This window comes from Bicyclus anynana, chromosome 21 (assembly GCF_947172395.1).
Source record: "Bicyclus anynana chromosome 21, ilBicAnyn1.1, whole genome shotgun sequence".
Classification (NCBI taxonomy): Eukaryota; Metazoa; Arthropoda; class Insecta; order Lepidoptera; family Nymphalidae; genus Bicyclus; species Bicyclus anynana.
In genome coordinates this window covers 4,407,926-4,433,475 of record NC_069103.1, presented here as the reverse complement: position 1 = coordinate 4,433,475, position 25,550 = coordinate 4,407,926, and the positions used below count along the sequence as shown (strand labels likewise).

At 37.5% G+C, this 25,550-nt stretch overlaps 1 protein-coding gene across 2 annotated transcripts in view; it reads left to right on the top strand.

Moving 5' to 3' along the window:
• Nucleotides 1-25,550, top strand: part of LOC112044324 (cell adhesion molecule Dscam2-like) — a 152,503-nt gene that overhangs the window by 19,623 nt on the left and 107,330 nt on the right. For both annotated transcript variants that reach the window (XM_052888110.1, XM_052888109.1), the window contains exon 3: nucleotides 19,576-19,663. In XM_052888110.1, the coding sequence (XP_052744070.1) occupies nucleotides 19,576-19,663 (88 nt within the window). The remainder of the gene's footprint in view (nucleotides 1-19,575; nucleotides 19,664-25,550) is intronic.

The following is a 25,550-nucleotide window of genomic DNA, read 5'->3' as shown; positions in this document are numbered from 1 at the left end:
CGATATTTCTAAAGTATGGGCAGTCGTAGCTAGTCGTAATTATAATGGTTCTTTCTGTATCTACGTGGCGTTCGTAGTTTCCCTCGCTTCCTACTGATATAATAGTGAAAAGTGGGGGTGCACTTCCTGTAAAACCTCCCCTCTTTAATATTTTCACTGCAGTTTATTTTCGTATCACTGAGCAGTGTTCAATATTTATCATGACTTTTAGTGCTACGAAATATGTTTTGGTGTTGTTTTTTGAGTGTTGAACATTGGAAATTCTCTCACAGCTGTGACAATTTATACCTGACTGCGTGAGCAAGGGTTTTGTGTTTATCAGTCTGTGTTATTATATTTATATCGGCGGAGCAGACTAAATACTACTTCTGATAACGGAGAAGCCGTAGTCTAAGAGCTGGTTCTAAGCTATACGTGTCAAGGATGGCAGATACACAAAGTAACACAATCACAATCAATCATCACCGAATCGATCGCTTAACTTACTAATACAGTTCTATCCGCTAACTACATTACTGATCAAGTATAGCGCTGATACTATCAGATGTAAACCAGGATTAATTACCATAGGGCAAGTAGTCAAGCACGAGCGAGATTACGGGCTGGCAACCGTCAGTGGCAGGATTAAAGACTTCTTTTGCAACCGGTTAAGGCTCTCCTTCCTCGCTCTTGTTACCTTCCAGCCAAGTAGTTAACAATGCGATGTTATTATTATAATGGCCTCACTATACGGATAGCTGACTCACCCAATTCCTTAACACACTGCAAAACTGACCAGATCCAGCCAAAGTGTTCAACCGAATACTCTTGAAATACACGCAAGCTATCTCAGAGATCGCCAACTCACACGCACTCTTTGACGTTTCTAACAGATACCACCTGATCAATGTAAGATGGCGCTACCTAATCTTCCAACATTTATGTATGTTTGTTCTTTTGGCGTCCTTGCGACCGAACGCTTGGGACGATTTTTTTCGTTCTTGTGTCAATCGATTAGTGTGGTGTGATAGTGTTGTAGTAGTATTAGACATGACATCATCACCCTAAGCCAAAGCACACCAAATCATCAAGGTGAGTCTAAACTCCATATTTCCATATTAAGAAGGGAGACCTGACCATAGAAGGTGGACCAATAAAGATTCGTATTTGTGTGCGGAGAGCCGTGATAGCCCAGTGGATATGACCTCTGCCTCCGTTTCCGGAGCGTGTGGGTTCGAATCCGGATGATGTCATAAAAGATTTAAGAAATCTTAAATCCTGCATACCGGAGAATTTTCTTGATTCTCTGCGTCTGCCAATCCACATTGGTTTACTCGAGTGGTATAACCAAACAACCTGTAGGAATTAATAGCTTCGTGATATAGGTTGAAGTTTTATATTGAATAGATTACGAAATGGGAGTAGAAAAATATTTTTATCATTAAAACGGTGTCTTATTTTTGTTTCGCGTTTCCTTCATAACTGATAATGGCGAGACGTGGAAGCATATTCCTTTAAACGTTCTCTCTTTTACATTTTCACTGCAGTTTATTTCCATTTCCGAGCAACCCCTCAATATTTATTATGACTTTTAGAGCGGTCTACAGATGTTTTAACGGTACGCGATGGAGTTAAATATTTATACCTACTTAGAACAGCTAACTGTTATTGTTGGTTCTTGTTTACGAATTGAGAACCTCATCCTTTTTTGACTTCATCATATATGTTTTTATTTATTTCTTTAAAAAAATAGTACAAACATTTCCTTTTTTATGCTCCTGAACGTTTGTTCGCTTTTTTGAGCTTTTTGAGCATTGCACCGTGATAGCCCAGTGGATATGACCTTTGCCTCCGATTCCGGAGGGTGTGGATTCGAATCTGGTCCGGGGCATACCTTAAACTTTTCAGTTGTGTGCATTTTAAATGTGGAATATTGCCCTAACCCCTCTTAATCTGAGAGGAGACTCGAGCTCAGCAGTAAGCCGAATATGGGTTAATAATGAGCAATGCACATAAGACTGCACATAGTTCACATAGACTTTACCAATGCAAGACAAGAGTTATTAGACTTCATCATTATCAGCCTTTTTTCCGACCCAGGATTTGAACTCAGGACCTTGTGATCCTGATGGGCTATCCACTGGACCATACATCTACTTATTAATACTCGTACATATACAGAAAAATAACATTTTGAAGTGTCAGTTTGTCATTTCAAAATTACTATGTTTTCTTAACTGCTTAGAGTTATTTAGACGACTTTAAAACTCAATGAAACTTTTTAAAGTTACTATCTGTATGTCAAATCTTTAAAATGGCTGAACCGATTTTAATGGGACTTTCACTAGAATATAGAGGAGATTATTAAGCAACTTACTTACTTTTATTCCGAAAAAATCCAAGAGTCTCTCGGGATTGGTGAAAAACTGAATTTTACTCGTAAAGTATATAAAGTTATAGACTAATAACCTATAGACTCGCAACATCTTAAAATTGTTCACTCCAAACGTAAGCCACTTCTGTGACCATGTGAGCGTGAGAGTTAAGCTAATTTCACTCGCCGACACACACAGGCATAGGTACTTATCGCAGCGTAGCGATGCGTCAAGGGCTCCTTTTTCGGGGCACATAAAACGATTTACGAATCCTGTGAGTACACACTATGTGTTATAAATCATTGGTTATATAATAGAAGTAGATAAATGTCTGAAAGTATGATAATAAATATTTGTTACCTTAAATAAGACAATCATACTCGTATAAACATCAATATAGAAGTAAATACGGTACGAAGCCCCTGGGGCATGTAACGGTGTACGAACCAACGAAATAATTAAAACAATATACGTAGAGGTAGCTAATAACAACAGTACAATAATAAAGAATATGAGAAAATACACAAAAGTTCACGGGTCATGGTACATTCACGCCAGATAGGCGTTTATTCAACAAGGAGAATATTTATTGTTTACTTAATCATCATTCATCATTCTCAACCCATATACGGCTTACAGCTGAACTCGAGTCTCCTCTCAGAATGAAGGGTTTAGGCCAATAGTCCACCACGCTAGCCCAATGCGGATTGGCAGACTTCACACACGCAGAGAATTTAGAAAATTTTCTGGTGTGCAGGTCTCGTCACAATGTTTTCCTTCACCGTTTGAGACACGTGATATTTAATTTCTTTAAATGAATACAACTGAAAAGTTGGAGGTGCATGCCTCGGACCGGATTTGAACCTATGCCCTCCGGAATCGAAGGCAGCGGTTATATCCACTGGGCTCGTTTACTTAATAAAGTACAAGAATAAACTGCCTCGTTGGTTCAGTGGTTAGCCTATATGTGGCTTCGAATCACGAGGTCCTGGGTTCGAATCCTGGGTCGGACTATGAGTGGTGCCAAAAATTTTTGACGGCCTCCAGTCATAAGTGCAGTGTATTTACAAGACGGAGGTCCTAAGTTCGATCCCCGGCTGGGCCGATTGAGATTTTCTTAATTGGTCCAGGTCTGGCTGGTGGGAGGCTTCAGCTGTGGCTAGTTACCACCCTACCGACAAAGACGTACCACTAACCAATTTAGCGTACCGGTACGTAGAAACCGAAAGGGGTGTGGATTATCATCCTCCTCCTAACAAGTTAGCCCGCTTCCGTCTTAGATTGCATCATCACTTACCATCAGGTGAGATTGTAGTCAAGGGCTAATTTGTACAGAATAAAAAATATAAATATACAAATAATACTAAATCCGTTTGATGCGATGCGTCCGATTCGTACGTTGCGGATCTGTGAACGTCAGCCGTAAACCGTCGGTCCCGGTATTTATCATTAAAATCTGTTAGCATTAAAATTGCCTTCTAGGATGATACTAGAAGGATTTACATTATTATCATTACATCTTCTAGACAATAAGCTCAGAAGTGCTATAAATGATAACAGAAGATTCCCAAGACAATGCAAATGAAATTTTCTCCGACGGCAATGTATGCTGCGCTGTGAAATCCAATTTGCGTATGCAATAAAAGTCTTGCAGGAAGCACTAGTTGAGATATTCAGTAAACACACCATTTTTAAGATGTCTGCGAAGATAAAAGGCTCTGTTTACCGCGTTATTTAATACTGGCTATTCATGACATTGAAGAAGTTTTTTTATACACTACAACAGCTAATCTAAAAAAAAAATGTTTTATTGTAATTTTTGTATTTTGTAATAATTGTAAGTGTTGTATTTTTAAGATTATTCAAAAAATTCTTACTATTTGGATATGTTATGTTAATTACATCATAAATGTCATTGTACCTATTAATGTGAACCTACCTAGGGAAGTCACTGGCCCTTAAGACACTTCCTTATCTAGTTTAAGGTTCAGGACATCATTGTAATTTGTGTACTGATGTTTTTCAAATAAACAATTCTTATTATTATTCTTATTACTTACGAGTACAACCAAATTAGCAAAATTTTGTTTATTTAATATTTTGATTTTGAATAAAAAAATGTGGTTAAATTCAAGTGTATCTCTTATAATAAATATTTCTTTTATTCCTCAAAAAAAAATCAGATTTATTTTTCTATGACGTGTGGTAACGATATGAAATCTAAATTAGAACTATATGACGTCAACTTGATAAAATGAGGGTAAATTTCACGTTTCCAAAACTTCGAGATAACTTATAGAAACTTGTTATCACTGACAAAGTGGAAGGGAAGAGACCTCGATGACGTAGCCCGATGCGTTGGTCAGATCAAATCCGCACCACTCTCGATACAAAAGTACACGAAGCTCTACAAGTCGCGAAAAGTCGAGCCACATGGCGTGATATCGTGCGGGAAAAAGTCGTGAATGTGTGATAAGGGTCACGACCCTCAGTAATGAGGAACACGACGCGGAGAGAGATTATGTCACAAAGAATTTCCATAGTATATAGCATATAACCATCTCGACATCAAATAAACTTAAAAAAAAACCGCATCATAATCGGTTAATTATTTTATCTACGATGCCACAGACAGACACAAAGACAAAAACCTCAAACTTGTAATACCCCTGTTTTATGTAATAACTGTTGTAAGTACTTCATTTCAGTTTTATACGTTTTTCATTTCAATTCAATTCCAAACTTGTAGTTTTTACTAAACGGTTTTTACTCCCGAAGAAAATTAATTTCAAAAATGTTTTTAAATTATTCCACAAAAAATTTAAGCTGTTAGCTGATTGTTAAGAGTTCTAGACTTTAGATATACCCGTCGCTACCAACAATTTTCATTTCAATTTCGTTTGTAACTTGAAAACATTTAAGTCCTTTATTATACAACGAATGAAAGAACATAATCCTTGGGGTGTTTCCGAGTTCCGACGTTCACTCTACAGTAGAATTTCCTACTCAAAATCGATGATCGCAAAACATAGCTATTTCACCAACGAACCCTACTTTAAGGTTATCGCACATATATCGACTCAATCCGTCTAGTATTCTTTGTATGAAAGTCTACTGCAACTACACTAATCAAAATCAAAATTAATTTATATCAAACAGGCTTAGTTTACAAGCACTTATGAAACGTCAAGTTTCACTATTTGTAAATACGCTACCAACGCTCGGAAGGCAGGTTCTATTGAGAAGAGCCGGCAAGAAACTCATCATTTGATCTTTTTTTTAAAAAAAAAAGGTTAATATGATTTACAATAGCTAAAATCTTTACAATTTATTTTATTTTAACTTCCTGCGTAATGGAAAACTAATCCAATGGCCTCCAAGTATCTTTAGCAATCCAATCAATCTTGATTTAGTAAATGTTTTTTATTTTAACACATCGCCTTAACTTATGCATTGGCAGGTCCATAACCAACTTGGAGATCTTTTTATACACCCAACCCTATGAAAGATTTTCTTCTCTTTGAAGAAACGCTTTTCTTCTCTTTGAAGAAAACGTTTTTTTAACGTCCGTTAATAAAGCTCTCGTGCGAATGCGGGCTAAGCTTGTGTCGAGGCGTGGAAATAACATTTTGTTTCCAATCTAACTAGAATCGGGCATAAATTTGTTATATCCACTTGTCGTCTCCAAAGAGAAGAAAATCTTTCATGATTGGGTGTACTCTTCTATAAAAAAATCCCAAGTTGGTTATGGACTGGCAAAAACAATTTAAGCAATGTGCTTTATATCATTTACTAATGCATACGTTTAAGTTTAACGGCACGCCATTTGCGCATTTACGTCACTCCCTACCAGAGAACGTCTCTTCTTGTACGCTTGTGTATCGCCTCGCCGTAAAGCGCTGTGAGCCGTAAACGCGGCGTCGCCTAGCCGTAGCCGAATCGACGCTTGGTTAATGGCAAGGCGATGCGGTTACGGTCCCTTTCCGAGTTGATGTGTGCTATGACCTACTGTCCTATTTTCATACGTGTAAAATTTGAATTTCATAGTTCATCAGTAGAATCCACCATATTGAATTTATGATGATGCTCGTAGCATATGTGCAGGTTCCAATTCACCTCTTTTCCAAGCTTCTTTCTGCAAAAATATTGCCGGTGCTGCAATAAAGATGTTTGCACATTGCATCGCGTAGATCGCTGCTAATGCAATAAAAGTGTTCGCACATTGCATCGCAGAGATTTATCGTTATCTGCTAGTATATTCACAAAAACTTGGTTCATTGCAATTTAAAAAGGAATGAACTAAAATGTCAACATTTATTTTAAATTACGCAACTATTTTTTTCTAATTTTGGATATCCGTGTTGGAGAAGTTAATCGTATATATTTCAATGACGTTAAAAATAACTAAATAGGGGCTATTATTATAAAGCAACAAAAACATTGCAATAAATAGAGATTGGACTTAGACCTACTCAATCCTACTATATTATGTACAAATAATATTATAAACGAGAAAGTTTATGTGGATTTTTGGAAGTATGTTTATTTGGATGTTTGTTACTCTTTAACGCCGCTACTACTGAAGCGATTTGCCTTAAATTTGGAATGGAAATAGATTTACTCTGGATTAACACACAGGCTACTTTTTATCCCGAAAAAATCCGTGGTTTCCCGAGATTTGCGAAAACTGATGATTTTGATGATATGTTGAATGTTTGTTACTCTTTCACGCCTCGACTACTGAACCGAATAAGCTGAAATTTGGTATAAAGATATATTATAGCCTGGATTGACACATAGGCTACTTTTTATCCCGGAAAACCCCATGGTTCCCGAGGGATTTGTGAAAAACTAAAATCCACGCGGACGAAGACGCGGGCGTCCGCTAGTAATTTAATAATGCGTTTTTGCTATACTGTCGTTCCCATAGTTTACACACAAAAATTCGCTGATTCTATCACTTTACAAAAAAAAGCAAAACAAAACCCTCATAATAAAAAATTATTAGAGTTCTTTTTTGACTACGGAACCCTAAAACATCTACAGAAGACCATAAAACATACAAAGCTGAACTTTTAATAAGCTGCCGTACAATTCGTGCACTTTAAAAACAATTTATTCAAGCGAAAATGCCAGACTTTTTGAGCTCATAAGCTGAAGAATATTCAAAAAAAAATGTTGAGTATTTTCGTCATATCTCTCCGAATGTATGAAAAAGGTGAAATAAATTCACCCGAGGCGCGTAAGTACATTACCTGCCGAAATACCTTGAACCCTTATTCATTTGAAATTGTAAATAGGAAAGGGTCTATACTGTATACATTATTGATGTAGGTATCTACCGTCTTTTAGTACTAAGGGTAGATTTATTTAGGTAGGAAATGGAAAATGCTTGTAAATACTTGTAACTTTACCCGATGTCACATTTCGCGAAAATAGTTATTTGTATTGGATAGCGCTTGGAGAATACACATTTCTTTTTTTATTCTCGTTTGTAGCTCACAAAAGTATATTTGCTCAGGGCTTTATGGTATAATATAATATAGACTATATTTATTCAAATAATTATATACTTTTCTTAAACAAAATAATTACTGGTTCAACAATTTGAGAAAGCTATTATACATTATATACTTATATTACAGTATATTAGGTAAGCGTAAATAAAATACATTTATTTTAATCGTTTTTTATTTTCACTTACCATCAGGTGGCCCGTTTTCTCGGCCCGTCTACTGTACTGTGAAAAACTACTACTGTTTTTTTTATTATTCTTTACAAGTTAGCCCTTGACTACAATCTCACATGATAATTAATAAGTGATGATGCAATCTAAGAAGATGACCTTTCGGTTTCCACATGATAAGCCCTTTCGGTTTCCACATAACATCGTACCGGAACGCTTAGTGGTACGTTTTTGCCGGTAGGGTGTTAACTAGCCTCCCTCCAGCCAGACCTGGACCAAGTAAGAAAAACCTTAATCAAAGCAGGGGATGGAATCCAGGACCTCCGTCTTGTAAGTTCACCGCGCATACCACTGCGCCACGGATGCTGTCAAGTATTCGTCGTCATTGTGTTGTGAATTACCTTGTATAATTTAAATAATAAACAAGGACACGTCTCATTTCAGACAACGACTATTCACATTTGCCAGCATTTCTCAAATTTGGGCTTACGGATGACATCCTTACCATCCTTACCATTCAGTGAATGTATCTTCTGGGAAGCGAAATAATGCCTTTTTAGCCCGCACGATGTAAACAGATGACCGCGGGTTCAAAGCACCCGTTTCCGCGGGAGAGCGGGGCAGTAACAAAAGATGCTCGTTTCCGTGCTCCGAGGGGTAAGGGGGGAGGGGACAATAGAGGCATTGTTTGTGCCCGGTGACAGGAAAAACTCCGACCTCCGTGTTTCTGTGAATTTTTTATTCCTTTTCCCTTGATTCTTTATGCTTTACTCTTATTCCCGGTAAGCTTCTTTGACTGTGACTGGAGGAAATCAAAGTTGTTTGCTGAGACGTTGCCAGGTTTCCCCGATGCTTTTACGTTAAAAGCATCTAAATACGTCACGGTTTTTCAAACTTTTCTTTTCTCATTAAATGTAGAACTAAAACACAGACTTGATTAAAAATATTGTTGAATATATTTCAAGAACTAGCGCGCGTTTTTTTTTCGTTTTATTTTTAACAAAAGATCTCGAATGCTATACTAAAAAATAACGTTGCAATATACGTGGATAGAAAATCATTGAATTGAAAGGGACATGAGTGCCTAAAAGCCTGAAAGACACCTTTTTTCAAATATACATAGGTAGAATCAAAAACTACGGAACCGACAAGATTTTAATCCATTTAATTAAATTTATAACTATAAACTAGTGGACGGCCGCGACTTCGTCCGCGTAAGATTTTGTTGATCACAAATCCCTCGAGAACCATGGACTTTTCCGGTATGAAAAGTAGCCTATGTGTTCATTCAGAGTAAAATCTATTTCCAATCCTAATTACAAAATGGGTTCAGTAGTTGCAGCGTAAAAGAGTAATAAACATCCAAACAAACATCCAAACGAACACACAAACAAGTATCCATACAAACTTTCGCCTTTATAATATTAGTAGGATAATTAAACATAAAACAATAAATATTATTAGTTAATCTATTAGTAAATCTAAAGTTTATTTTTTATTTTTTTTATTCTTTGATTACAATACCATCTGATAGTAAGTGATGATGCAATCTAAGATGGAAGCGGGCTAACTTATTAGGAGGAGGATGAAAATCCACACCCCTTTCGGTTTCTACACGGCATCGGTAGGGTAGGGTGGTAACTAGCCACGGCCGAAGCCACCAGCCAGACCTGGACCAATTAAGAAAATCACAATCGAGCCAGCCGGGGATCGAACCCAGGACCTACGTCTTGTAAATCCACTGCGCAAACCACTGCGCCACGGTGGCCGTCAATAAAATCTGAAAAGTTAATGATTGTGAAAACTGACTGTGACTAATTTGCTAGTTGTAAACATTAAAAAATCTATAAATCTATACTAATATTATAAAGCTGAAGAGTTTTTTTGATTGAACGCGCTAATCTCAGGAACTACTAGTCCGATTTGAAAAATTCTTTCAGTGTTAGATAGCCTATTTATCGAGAAAGGCTATAGGCCCGTATATATTTTATCCCCGTATTCCTACGGGAACGGGAACCACGCGGGTGAAACCGCGCGGCGTCTACTAGTCACGTATATTTGGTATTATCGCACATTAATACCTAAAAATTGGTTTTATTTATTTGAAATATACCGTGACGCCGCCGGACGCGCTCTCTCTGTCCCCTGACCCTTCCGGACCGCTCTCATGATTCCTTATTTACCCGTTTTTCCTTATCATACCGTACCATTCGCCTCACATTACCGAGGATCCCGTTGCCTGTATTGGATGTTTTATACCCGGTATCTTGATTAGCTTTTTGTTTGCTCAGTCTGGGATAATTAAAGGTTTATTAAGTAATTTCCGAACCAGCAATCATTGCGTACCAATGGTTTTGTATCAACAGCAAATGTAGCTTTTTTTTTTTTATTCTTTACAAGTTAGCCCTTGACTACAATCTCACCTGATGGTAAGTGATGATGCAATCTAAGATGGAAGCGGGCTAACTTGTTAGGAGGAGGATGAAAATCCACACCCCTGTCGGTTTCTACACGGCATCGTACCGGAACGCTAAATCGCTTTTCGTAACGTAGCTACCTCAAATGGAAGAATCCGGCATAAGAAATATGTATACCCTCATCTGTTGCATTTGTTGCAATCTTTTTGCAATGTGTCCCTGTGATTTTTTTTTTAAGGAATATTTAGCATATATTTTTTAATATGACCAATATTTCCCTCCAACTAGTCGGGAAAGACTGTGCTGGGTACGACAATAAACCAACGGGGCGGGGATCGAACCACCACGAGTCCACTCTATTTTTTAATGTGACCAATATTCAGTCTAGTCGGGAAAGACTGTGCTAGGAGTGGGTACGACAATAGACCAACGGGGCTGGTCGAACCACCGCCCCTCGGTGATGAGTCCACTCTTACCGTTGAGCTATTGAGGCTTTAAATTCTATCATTTATTTCTTATCACTAATAAATAACAGATAAGTGTATATAAGATTTCTAATGCTGAATCTTGGACTATTATTACACCAAGTTAGAAGTAAAGAACTTCTAATCTATAAATAAATAATAATCTTCTAATCTATAGATAAATGTATTATTATAAATGCGAAACTGTCTGTCTGTCTGTTACCTTTTAACGGCTAAACGGCTGAACCGCTCAAGATGAATTTTGGTAAGATCGTAAATGGGACCTTGGAGCAAAACCTTGGAGCAAAACATTTTTGAGCCTAAAATAAAAATAGAAGGGGGTGAAATAGGGGTTGAAACTTTGTATGGAAAGTCCTTAATTTTTAGAGTTACAGTTTTTAAAATTTGAAAACAATACGAAATATAATGTGATTCAAGAATTTTTAAAATTCAACCCCTAAAGTGGTCAAATAGAGCTTACATTGATTTCCGCGCGGACGAAGTCGCGGGCGTAGGCTAGTAATCTTATATTAACATTTTCATGTCACTGTATTAGTAACCAAATTCCACCGAAAGTGCTTCACCGATTTTAATATATTTTTTGTGTATATTCGGTAGGTCTGAATAGCTCGTAAAGTAGGTATTTTTCACTCTCTTTCACTTTGTCTTAGTTTCTATCTTTGAAACTCTAAATATGTCCTTTTGTAGCGACTCTCTGAACAAAATTTGGGAAGACAGAGTTTACTATAGTATTAGTAATTATTATATAACTTTTTTGTAATATTAAACGGAATATTATAATGATTTTACGCCCAAAAAGAAATTAGTAACGAAGCAAACGTTTCGCGGTTTTATCGATAATTTCTCATGCATAAAACATTCGTTCCCAATAATATTCCGTTCGCAAACTTTCAGTCAATCAATCTCGCGTCCAGCGATCCATAAGGAGTATTTATAAAACAAATTGTGTTACAAGTGTGTACGTACGTAATGTATTTCGCATGAGTGCGGACAAGGAGCGAAAAAACGAACGGGAACATTGGAAATTGTGGGGGAGAATGGGGGAGGATGGGGGTGGTGGGACCTAACATCGCCCGGATACATCCCGGATATACAGTTCGCTCGCTACGTGATGGCTCCTGAATACATACTTATCTAATATTAAACTAGGTACTAATACTAGACTTTTATTACATAACCTGGTATTCCTTTGGGAATACATACGCGCTAAAATAAATTTGCTTTCTAGCTAGCACTTTCAGTCGTTTCTAGATATTATCTCTTTTTATAAACTTTTATTTACTTAACTTGTCTTATTAGAACATTAGGGACGGAACATAATAGGACTCTTTGGTATATTCTGTGATAACGTAACAACCGATATGTAGAATAATAAGTACTAAGAGAGAAAAACGAGCATTTTAAAGATTTTGAAGAATCTAGACCTGAGCAAAGGAGATAGTCCATTTCAGGTCCACTCTTGCACCCTGTATCATTAAAATTAAAAAAATAAAAGGATTTTATTAAAATTTATTATAGTGAATAAATCTAACTAAATAAAAAGAAATAAATAAAATAAAAATGACATGACAATCGACAGCAAACGTCAAATCGATTACTGATCCTAGGCTCCATACAATTTTGGAGCATCTCCTTTGGAAAATAAGAAATCGTATATTTACTCGAGGTGGGAATCGTACCCGAGACCTTTATATTGAAAACTGTGTCAAAAGGGTCTTTAATGCATTATACCCAACACATACGCCGTGTTAACCCACCTATTAATTGCTATATTTTTTTCGAAATTTGACTAGACTAACTTAAAGAAAATAGCCTAGTCATTATTGCAGTACATCTCCATATTACACATAAGCATCCACATACCACAAACGTAAAGTTACATTTACATACACAAGCAAAACTTTTCGAACGAATGAATGCGGATTGATTTTTAAAACAAGAACGTTCGAGCGTTAAAGTCGGCAACGTAACGAATAACTTTCTTTTTACAAAACATTATTTTGTTCGAGAACTTTAACAAGTAGGTTTTATAACTGCAAAGCCTTAATTGGAGGCGCATAATGTACTATCGTCACCATTAAAGACGAACTGGTGCAGTTAGTTATACTGTTCAACAAAGAGGTCCAGGTACGATTACAAGCTCTAGTAAATATAGTAATAAAGATATAAAATATCTTTATTACTGTATATCATGATATACATAACAATTGCAGTAAAGACGATCTGTATATATTATTTCTTTTCAATATAAGGTATTTATTAGTATATTTTGATATGTATTTTATTCATTATTGTAGGTATTTGTGTAATATTGTTTATGTGTTAGGATGTAAATTATTTGTATGTATGTGTATTACTAATACTATGGTTATTTTTGTTTTACGCCACCTGCTGATGTCCTTAAGTTTTCCTAAACCGAAGGTTGCCTGGAAGAAATCGCTACTTAGCGATAAGGCCGCCTTTTGTATGCTGATCTCTTCCTAATTTGTTTTTTATTTCACTTGTTTTTGTCTTTGTGGTGTGCAAATAAAGTATATTTATCTTTATCTTTTTTTTCTCTCATTTATTTATTACTTCTTTTTTTTAAAATTTTTAACAATATAAGTATAATAAAATACAAAACATTATTAAAAATTTATAAAAAAAAATTCACCCTCCCGCTGCGGGACATTTGAGTGTCCAAGCAACCGGTGGTCAGGGCTCCAGAGTGAGGTACCTCCTCACAATACGCGCCGTCTCAAGAATCACTGCCTTTTGTATCCGACTCTTGATCCAACAGTTAAGCGAAAGCTTCTTAAGATGTTGGTCGAAGCTTTTCGCTATAAGACCATTGACTGAAACAACTATCGGAACAATAATAGTTGACTCAACATTCCACATGGCGGTAATCTCGTGAGCAAGGTCCAAGTATTTTGATACTTTTTCCTTTTCGGCTTTAACCAGATTATCGTCATGTGGAACAGTAATATCAACAATTACTGCACGACGCACTGACCGATCGACTAGCACTATATCAGGTCTATTGGCTACAATATACCTGTCAGTGATAATCGTTCGGTCCCAGTAGAGCAATGCACTGCTATTTTCAAGAACTGACGCTGGGTCGTACCTATAGTAAGGCATCTCAAAATCGATAAGGCCATATTGAAGAGCAAGCTGTTGGTGGATTATCTTGGCTACTTGATTATGTCTGTGCAAGTATTCGCCGTTAGCAAGGTGACAATTGTTTATCTTAATTGTTTCCAGTTACATCAGAACAATATTTGGCATTACCTAGTTAAAGGTCCCAGCTCAGCATTTTGCTATGTACATATAATATAATGCAGCATTTTATATTTTCTAATTTAGCTCAGGTCTGGTCTAGTGGTAGAGTTCGGCCGAGGCTAGTTACCACTCTAATGGCAAAAAGTGCCAAGTGGTTCGTCGTGATGACCCGTAGAAACCTTCAGAGGTGTGGGTAGAATAAACATTTAACACTTCCAAGTAAGCCCGCTTTGAGCTTACTGCATCATCACTTAATATTAAATGAAATCAAAATCCAAGGCTAACTCGTTATAGAATAAAAAAACCGGCAAAGTGTCTCGCTCGCAGTGTAGAGTTCCGTAGATTAAATTAGAAGTTTAAACGATTATAATGCACAAAAATACCAATACCGATAACCACTGGCGTGCACTTCATATGTGCTTACAAGCACTGCCTACCCTAAGGACTCAATACAAACCTATGTTGGACCACAGAATACATACAAGGAATTTTCCAATTATTTCTCATAACCCTAGTTAAAAACCTTATGCACGCCACTGCCGATAACTCGCATCTAGACACACACAATCGGAAAGGCGGGCAAATTAACGTATACTCACGCTACGAATTTAGCATCTTCTTTCTAGTGGCAATAGTCTCTGAGCTAAACCGTGGACAGACAGACGTCCAGACTGACAAACGGACATCGCGAAACTATAAGAATTAAACTATAGGGTCTCCAAAAGTTGACGGCCTCCATGGCGCAGTGGTATGCCCAGTGGACTTACAAGACGGAGGTCTTGAGTTCGATTCCCGGCTTTGCTGATTGAGGTTTTCTTAATTGGTCCAGGTCTGGCTGGTGGGAGACTTCGGTCATGGTTAGTTACCACCAAACCGACAAAGACGTACCGCCAAGCGACGTAGCGTTCCGGTACGATGTCGTGTAGAAACCGAAAGGGGTGTGGATTGTCATCCTACTCCTAACAAGTTAGCCCATTATCACTTACCATCAGCTGAAAATCAGCGCCGTGTATTATACTTGTACGTAGTGCACGGCATATGCTGAGCTGTACACCCTTTCTTTTTAAGGGTTACAGACAGACATGCGGTCATAAGGATAGGGGATAGACTGTCTGTAACTTTTAGATTTGAATAAATTTATTCTCTTTCTTTCTTCTTTTTCTTTCATCAGGTGAGATTGTAGGCAACTTGTAAAGAATTAAAACAAATAAAAAAATCTTATTCAACTACGAAGTCTCACAAAAAAAGATTCACACTATGCGACATTCGCGCATATTAACGGAACAATTCAGTGATATTCTCCAGTGGCGCATTTTGTCGCTAAAACACGCATTAAACTTTGCCCCCGTGTGAATGCGCTTTTACACGGTCATATTGAAATTGTTTTCGTACTCTCGTGGCCGCGTTATTCTGCCTTAAATATTATATTGTACGGCCGGCGTTTGTGATAATTATTATCTGGCCGCGTGTGGGATATAGGCTTTGTGTGTGAGAAATGAGATTGTGATGGGCTTTTTAACTTAGTCGAGTGTTGAAACTTATTTTCTAGTGGTATTGTTTGTTTTCTGGATTAAATAATTTAAATTACGCTCTGATTGTTTTTTTTTGTATTCTTTACAAGTTAGCCCTTGACTACAATCTCACCTGATGGTAAGTGATGATGCAGTCTAAGATGGAAGCGGGCTAACTTGTTAGGAGGAGGATGAAAATCCACACCCCTTTCGGTTTCTACACGGCATCGTACCGGAACGCTAAATCGCTTGGCGGTACGTCGTACGTTTGCCGGTAGGGTGGTAACTAGCCCCGGCCGAAGCCTCCCACCAGCCAAAATTCATCCGGGCATTTTATGTACTACTCTACTCATACTCTCGATTTCATCCGGGTAAATTCAGTTTATCAGAAATAGAATATATGATTTTTTTCGGTATAAAAAGAAGCAAGTATAATCCTCAATTAGCCTCAATAGCTCAACGGTAAGAGCGGTCGGACTCATCACCGACGGGTGGTGGTTTGATCCCCGCCCCGTTGGTCTATTGTCGAACCCACTCCTAATACAGCCTTTCCCGCCTAGTTATAGGGAAATAAGAATATTGGTCATATTTCAAAGATATGGCAAATATTCTTTACAAAAAAAACAATAATTCAAATTTCAGTTAAATCCATTCAGTAGCTTTTGCGTGGAAAAGTAACAAACATCCATATATCCATTCTTTCTTACAAACTTTCACATTTAAAACATTAGTAGGATTTTACTTAATATATAATATTTTTACGATTAAGTGGTTTAGCCCAAGTTATGTTTGATGGGTAATAAACCCAAATAAACAAACTTTTACCATAAGCAGTAAATTTTTTTTAAAAGTAGTCTTTGTCATCATCACCCTTACCCTTATCCCACTTAAGTGGGGTCGGAAAAATATGTCAATCTTTTCCATTCGTCTCTATTACTCGTCAACTCATCATCCACTCCTTTTACACACATGTCCTCTTTCACACAATCCAACCATCTCTTCTTTGGCCTTCCTCTCCTCTTATGTCCTTCCACTTGCACATTCTACATTTTTCTAGTAATATGACTTTCCTCCTTACGCATTACATTACATTCCTAAAAGTAGTCTTTGAATCAAATATAATGCTTTTTTCTAAAAAAAAAATTGCCCTATCTTTAAAACATGGCCAATTCCCGCTTCCTTCCAAAAGACTGAGATAGGAGTGGATACAACAATGGTCCAGCGTGCGGGGATCGAACCACCTTTCTTTGTGTCCGCCCCCTTTACCATAAAGCTATTGGAGCTTCGAAGAATTCTATGAAATCTCATTATTAAATTGTACCTACCTATAAGAATTCCAATAAGAATTATCGAAGCAATTATAGAATCGCTACCTTTCTGCCGGTCGGAAATCGATTGGTCTGATTGGCGGATTAGATATAATAATTATATAGAATATAGAAAGGAGATGAACACGACAGACAGACAAGACGTTCGTAATTAGTCTGGCTATTCATTGTTTGGATATTTGCCGCTAATATAGAGACTTTAGTGGTGTTATTAGCGGAAAGTTCTTCGATTACTATTGGTATAATAGTTTACTTTTGGAACACGGTTTAAGGTTAGACAGGTGCGTTTATGTGTGAAACGAAAGAAGTGTCAGCAAAACAGAAGTATCTATACTAATATTATAAAGCTGAAGAGTTTGTTTGTGTGATTGAACGCGCTAATCTCAGGAACTACTGGTCTGATTTGAAAATTTCTTTCAGTATTATATAGCCCATTTATCGAGGAAGGCTATAGGCTATATATTATGTCCGTATTCGTACAGAAACGGGAACCACGCGAATGAAACCGCGCGGCGTCAACTAGTTTATAAATAAATAAAAAATAGTCCACTAAGGTATTTAGTAAGGATCTTTAGTAGTAGATTTAGTATTAGTAAGGTTCAATCTTTTACTAAAATAGTCAAGTCAGTTAAATGAACTGTGTTAGCCCAGTGCATATGACGTCTGCCTTTGATACGGAGGGCGTAGGTTCAAATCCGGTCCGGGTCATGCATCTCCAACTTATCAGTTATGTGCATACTAGCGGACGCCCGCGACTTCGTCCGCGTGCAATTTACATTTTCACAAATCCCTCGGGATTCATGGATTTTTTCGGGATAAAAAGTATTTGTTAATCCAGACTATAGTCTATCTCTACTTCAAATTTCAGGCGATTTGGTTCAGTAGCCGAGGCGTGAGAGAGTAACAAACACTCATACCATCAAAATCATAAGGTTCTCGTAAATCTCGTGAATCCAATAATTTTTTCGGGATAAAAAGTAGCCTATGTGTTAATCCAGAGTAAAGTTTATTTTCATTCTAAATTTCAGCCAAATAGTTGCGGCGCTAAAGCGTAACAAACATCCATACAAACTTTCGCGTTAGTAATATTAGTAGGATTAATAAATTAAATATCACCTATCTCAAACGGTAAATAAAATATGTTTTTATTTACCGTTTGAGTAAGGGGTACCTGGATACCTGAGAATTTTCTCTATTCTCTACGTGTGTGAAGTGTGCCAATCCGCATTGGCGTGGTGGACTAGCCTCATACTGAGAAGAGACTCGTGCTCAACAGCGAGCCGATTATAGGTGGCTTATTATGATGATGACTAAAATAGTCACGTACCTATAACGCGGTAATTGAAAAACCAAAATAATGTAGTAAAGTATGTAGTCTTTAGAGTCTATTGTTACCACGCGGGCAAAGTCGCGGATATATGCTAGTAATAAAATACCACATACTCAAGCTCTTACTACTTACACTATTAGCTGTTCGTTACCGAATACTCATATAGTATGAGAGTCAATGAGGAGGCGCAAGCTGCGTCTAAGTATTCACTTAACTCATAGAGTTAGCACATACGTACGTCACTGTATAGTCTAAGAGTCTGTGATGATCACACCTTCGTAATTTAATAAAAGATGAAAGTTTGTTAGTTCTCCTACCATAGGCAATATGGAATTTGGAGACCTTGGGAGGTAGAGTTGTTTGTAACTAGAGGACGCCTACGACTCTGTTCGCGTGAAATTCTGGTTTTCACAAATCTCACGGTAACCACGGATTTTTACGGAATAAAAAGTTGCTTATGTGTTAATCCAGGGTATAAATCTATTTTCATTCCAAATGTCAGGCAATCCAGTTTAATAGCTCCGGCGTCAAGGACTAACAAACATACAACAAACACACAAATTATCCCTTTATAATATTAGTGACTTTACGTCTCACTTTACTAAGCAATAGCTGTAAATAATTATTAATGAGTGCGAGCCGACAAACATCCAGTTTTATAAAAAAGTTGAAAGTCTTAACCATTATTCACTTAGACCAGCAGTGTATTTATCATTAACAACCCATTTTCGTCTCACTCTGAGCACAAGTCTCCTCTGAGAATGAGAAGAGATGAGAGATGAGAGATAAGAGTCCTTAGACCACTACACTGGCCCAATGCGGATTAGCAGACTTTACAGACGTAAAGAATTAAAAAAATTCTCAGGTGTGCTCAGATTTCCTCATAATGTTTTTACTTCACCGTTTTTGAAACACGTTAATTTCTTAGTCAATATTCAACTACCACTTGAACCTCTATTCACTATTTCACTCAGTAATAAACCTATATTGGAAATGGAATTTTAAATTTTCTATAATTCGTTCGTACAACGCCTATCCTAGTTGAAAACTTTGTGCACGCCACTGGAGCATAACTAACTCTTAGCTTTTATAATATAACAATAGTCTGGCATCCACAGGCGCTCTAAAGCTAGGCGCACACTCGCCATGCCCACGTCAATAATTGGAGCGGTTGTTCACGTGTTTTTTTTGTTTCTGCAGCGGTGCTCGCGCCGGGGAGGCATTGTTCAGGCTCGCGAGGCGCGCCGGACCTCCCCCCGCGCCCCCCACCACCGCCCGACGTAAAACGGTTCGTATTTTTCATTGTTGCTTTAAAGCTTTATAGGTTTTGCTTTATTTATGCCCTTTTATAACTCTCCGTACAAGATAAATGCCCGGAAGCCGATGTTCTGTTTGTGTCACGTTTAATGGTTTACCGGTGAGCCGAGAGCTTATAAATAGATACTTTTTTTTTAGCTTTTTTATGAACTTCGGGTATAAAAGTTGTTTATTTACTAGAAGGTTCTATTTATTTCTTTAGCAAATTTCATCAAAAATCGGTTCAATTATATTTTCGCAATAAAAATATTAGTATAAATTTCTTTCATTTTTGATTCAGTTGTAAAGGTTTACTATTCAATTTGTTTCTTATTCCGTTTATTATACATATTTATCTGTTTATATATATTATAATATATTCATATTATAGGTCTTAATAATACGAGTGCGTTTGTTTTATTTTTGTTCATTTTGGAGATTTTTCTTTAGGACTAAGTAAATATGCAAAATTTCATCGTCATCACGCGGTGCCACCCCTTAACAAAATTTGGCGTGAAAATTGTCCCTTGTCCTTAGTTGTGGAGGACAGATAAAACAAAAATGTATATGTAAAATTTATATAAGACAATAATAATAACTGTAGTATTTTAAAGTAAGTACTTTCATACGAAGTGTGCTAGTTGATATACATAAATATAACAGAAGCCGTTGACGTGCCGGTAAATAAATTTGGAGGCTTAATAAAAGTCCGGCGGGCAGGCAGAGCCATTTTAAACAGTGGAAATGGGACAGCCAAATTCTGCCTAAAGTTGTACAACAATGAAAGAAATATAATTGAACACAAAATAATCTCTTCCATTTAGAATTATCACACAATACAGCTTGCAATAAAAACATTTTTTCCCTCTTGCCCTCTAAAAGTCATCATCATCATCATTATCAACCCATATTCGGCTCACTGCTGAGCTCGAGTCTCCTCTTAGAATGAGAGGGGTTAGGCCAACAGTCCACCACGCTGGCCCAATGCGGATTGGCAGACTTCACACACGCAGAAAATTAAGAAAATTCGTTGGTATGCAGGTTTCCTCACGATGTTTTCCTTCACCGTTTGAAACACGCGATATTTAATTGTCCTCTAAAAGAGCCCCGCCTTAATCAAATTTTGTCGATTCACGTTACACCCCTGTGTTTGGATTACCTACAGGAATTCATATGTTACATCAAGTTAATTGGTTCAGAGATTTTTTTATTTTAATAATATTTGCCATAACTTTTGAATATTCCCACTAATATTCCCATTCATCTCCAACTAGTCGGGAACCACTGTATTAGGAGTACGACAATAGTCCAACGGGGCGGGGTTCGAACCGATGATGAGTCTGGCAGCTTTACCGTTGAGCTATTGAGGCTCTAATTGATTGTGACAGACGGATACAGAAGTAAGGGTTCCATTATAGTAAGTACTTAGACGACGATCTCCGTGGCGCAGTGGTATGCGCGGTGGATTTACAAAACGGAGGTCCTGGGTTCGATTCCCGGTTTAGCTATCACGGCTCACGGCTCGCCCTGTAGTGGGCTGATAATGATTTCATCATCATCTATCAATATTTGCCATCGTCATGCCGAAGTTTGACATTCAATACCTATGCGGAAAGGTTTCTTTATATTTTACACTTACAGGATATGTTGATATAGGATAGAAGCAGGCATTACTTTGCGGAAGTTCATTAACAATTGCTGAATCATGCCGAACTACAGTTAGTAGTTAGTAGAGAGTAGAGTAGTTAGTAGAGTCTTAGTAGAGAGAGAGAGTAGACAACATCTCTTGAGGATGCTCCGGTTTCGGGGTGAAACGTACGTAGAGAGTATTTTGTCAGACCTGGGTGACGTTGTCGCATGTGTTCGTCGGCTTTTCGCGGATGATAGCAAAATTGTTATATATATTCAGGAGAGCCGTGATAGCCCAGTGGATATGACCTCTGCCTCCGATTCTGGAGGGTGTGGGTTCAAATCCGATACGGGGCATGCACCTCCAACTTTTCAGTTGTGTGCATTTTAAGAAATTAAATGTCACGTGTCTCAAACGGTGAAGGAAAACATCATGAGGAAATCTGCATACCAGAGAAGTTCTTAATTCTCTGCGTGTGTGAAGTCTGCCAATCCGCATTGGGCCAGCGTGGTGGACTATTGGCCTAACCCCTCTCATTCTGAGAGGAAACTCGAGCTCAGGAGTTAGCCGTATATGGGTTGATAACGACAACCTATGCGGAAAGGTTTCTTAATATTTTACACTAATTGCAGGATAACTTGGTGTTTAGCAAAAGGTTTATTGCTAACATTAAACTCCATTTTATTGAAAAATACCCAGCTGTATTAATAGGAACCACTCGGTGAGTTTATTGAACTAGCTGCATAGTGGGAATAGTGGCTCAAGTACCATGGAAGTTATATTAAGTACCCGTAGAGCGGCGTGCAAACAAAGTTGGATTATGAACTGCGAACTTATGCAACTATTGGTTCTAATAATTTTGCAATCGCTTCGTAATACATATTGTTATTATAACTTTTATTCAGGATTTTTATTAGGCAGTAAGTATTAGTGCTGCAATAGGATAGTTGATTCATATTAAATTTAATGTAAATAATATTAATTTGGTGCAGTGCATTTAATAAGGGTCCTGAATAATTATGTCGATATCAATTAATAAAATGAAATTCATCGAAAACTCAATTTAAAAATTATGTATTTGTTATATTTTTCAAAAACTCTGTCGTTCATTTTTGTGACGTCACAATGTTGCTTAAAGAATAAACACCAAACTAATTATTAATTAATAATTTTGTCAAACACTCCGTTTCCGATAGCGTTTTGGCTCGCATTGACAAAAAAATACTTAAAAATTTAATATACTTGAGGGATATCTCATGCGATGGATGTTTGCCGAGATTCTTAATAATTGTATTATTATTTTACTAATAAGATTAACAGTGATCTTAATTATATTTTTCATACTTGAAGGAAATAATGTTTTTAATACTCTTCATTAGTTGTAACCTACAAGATAGAAGCACATTGTTTCGTAGAGTAGCGAAGCACATCATTGTCGCGTAGCATGACGTAGCAAAAGCGTAGAGCGTATTGAGTGATAAAATCGGATATTTACTTAAGAATGAAAAGGTTAGTTTTCTGTCTTTTTAATGCAGGTGTTATTTTTCTTCGTACACTAGATATTATAGTTCATTTATTTATTACCTAACAAGCGACACACGCCTATGTTCTTCTCCAAGGAGCCATTTATCTCTGTACCAAAGTTAGGTCAAAATCGATTTAACAGCTTAGCGTTAAAAAAGTAACTGGCTTGTTTAGGTACTTTTCAATTATAATTTTAGAAATACAGAGTGAATTCAGTGATCTCACACTTTGCAAGCGCATATAATGGACTGAGAGCCAGCAATAGCAATAGTTCATTTGGACTTTACACTTCGACAATTTAGGAACAGCAGGCTAATTCACTAACTTCGACTTATGTTAGTTGACATAAACGAAATTGAGATTATATGTAACAAATGTCATCTGATGCCTACTGACAAATCTTCGTGCATATCATACAGTAGGTATATGATATTTCTCAGTTGATTTGATATTTATTTTAAGTTGGTAATGAAGACCAAATTACCTTCCAAAGCCATGGTCCAATCCTCGTGATTAGAGACTATACCTACGGTAGGAGCACAGTCAAACGTTCAGCCATCATAAAATGATATAAAGAAAAAGAAAAAAAAGAAGAGTAAGGAAGAAGAACAATAAGAAATACTTTATCGCACACAAAATATAAATCAAATGAAATATTAAAAATAAGCATCCAAAGGCGGCCTAATAGCTATAAGAATCTCTAACAGGCAACTAGCCTCTCTGCATCTCGTTCTATAAATGTATATCATAACTCATAACTTAAGGATAAGTCCCGAAGTCTAGTTATCCCAATAACATGAGTAACTCAACTTAGCAACTTAAATTTCCACGTTACCCCAAAAATGTAAAATAAATTATTTTTTAAATAAATATTTCTCAAGTGTACTTAAACTCTCGAAGCAAATTTTATTCGCATGACTGGATGCCATAATGCTTTTAGGTCAGTCGGCTGTAGTACACTCGACCTCGGGGCTGTTTTTCGAATAGCAAAAATAAATTTTGTCTATTTATGTATTAGCTAGAGAAATGGCTTTCGAGGCGGAAGGCTGTTTAGATTGGCCTAGATTTTTTTATAGCGTGCAGTTTTGCTATTTACTACGTTTTCATCTGATGTTTTACGAGTTTTTTTATTGAATTTGCTCTGTTAACGGATACTCGTATGTTTTTTATATAATTGTCAGACAGAGATTGGAAAACCTTTACTAATATTATAAAGCTCAAGAGTTTGTTTGTTTGTTTGCTTGAACGCATAAATCTCAGAAAGTATTAGTCCGATTTGAAAAAATCTTTCAGTGTTAGACAGCCCATTTATCGAGGAGGGCTATACAGGAAGAAAATTTTTTTAGTGCGGATATTTTTATATTTTGTACATAAACAAAATTTAATGATCACGTATTTTTTCTTTTTTTTTTTAACTCAAAAATAACAAAATTATCGTTAGCTAAAGTTATTTACTTTTGAACAGAATTTTAGGGTCACCCTATTGTGCGTTTATTTTATTTTCGTTTGATACCTAAAGGACGTCACCAGATCACTTTTAAGCTGAATATATCTTGTTTAGTAATAATATGTACATTATTTTGTTATTTTAGAGACATAAATTAAAAAAAAAAATTACATAAAATGTATCGAACTGTTTGTAGATTTATATTCTATTAATGATACAGAACCACGAAAAAAAATATCCGCACTAAAGACCGAATCACCCTGTATATTATCCCCGTATTTCTACAGGAACGGGAATTAACAGGCGCGGGTGAAACCGCGCAGCATCAGCTAGTATATGTATAAATAGGTTAGCAGTTTTTCTTATCCGTGTGAAGTAAGAAATCCTTATCTAATATATAAAATTCTCGTGTCGCGGTGTTCGAACTTGAACTCCTCCGAAACGGCTCGACCGATTTTGATGAAATTTTTTGTGCATATTCAGTAGGTCTGAGAATCGGCCAACATCTATTTTTCAAACCCCTAAATCCTAGGATAGGGTAGTGGTAGGGTAGGGGTATGGTATAGGGATAGGGTAGGGGTAGGGTAGGGGTAGGGTAGGGGTAGGGTAGGGGTAGGGTAGGGGTAGGGTAGGGGTAGGGTAGGGGTAGGGTAGGGGTAGGGTAGGGGTAGGGTAGGGGTAGGGTAGGGGTAGGGTAGGGGTAGGGTAGGGGTAGGGTAGGGGTAGGGTAGGGGTAGGGTAGGGGTAGGGTAGGGGTAGGGTAGGGGTAGGGTAGGGGTAGGGTAGGGGTAGGGTAGGGGTAGGGTAGGGGTAGGGTAGGGGTAGGGTAGGGGTAGGGTAGGGGTAGGGTAGGGGTAGGGTAGGGGTAGGGTAGGGGTAGGGTAGGGGTAGGGTAGGGGTAGGGTAGGGGTAGGGTAGGGGTAGGGTAGGGGTAGGGTAGGGGTAGGGTAGGGGTAGGGTAGGGGTAGGGTAGGGGTAGGGTAGGGGTAGGGTAGAGGTAGGGTAGGGGTAGGGTAGGGGTAGGGTAGGGGTAGGGTAGGGTAGGGGTAGGGTAGGGGTAGGGTAGGGGTAGGGTAGGGGTAGGGTAGGGGTAGGGTAGGGTAGTGGTAAGGTAGGTTTATGGTATAGGGATAGGGTAGGGGTAGGGTAGTGGTAGGGTAGTTGTAGGGTAGGGTAGGGTAGGGGTAGAGTAGAGGTAGGGAAGGGGTAGGGTAGGGGTAGGGGTAGGAGTATGGTAGTGTAAGGTAGGGATAGGGAAGAAGTGCAAATAAATAAATT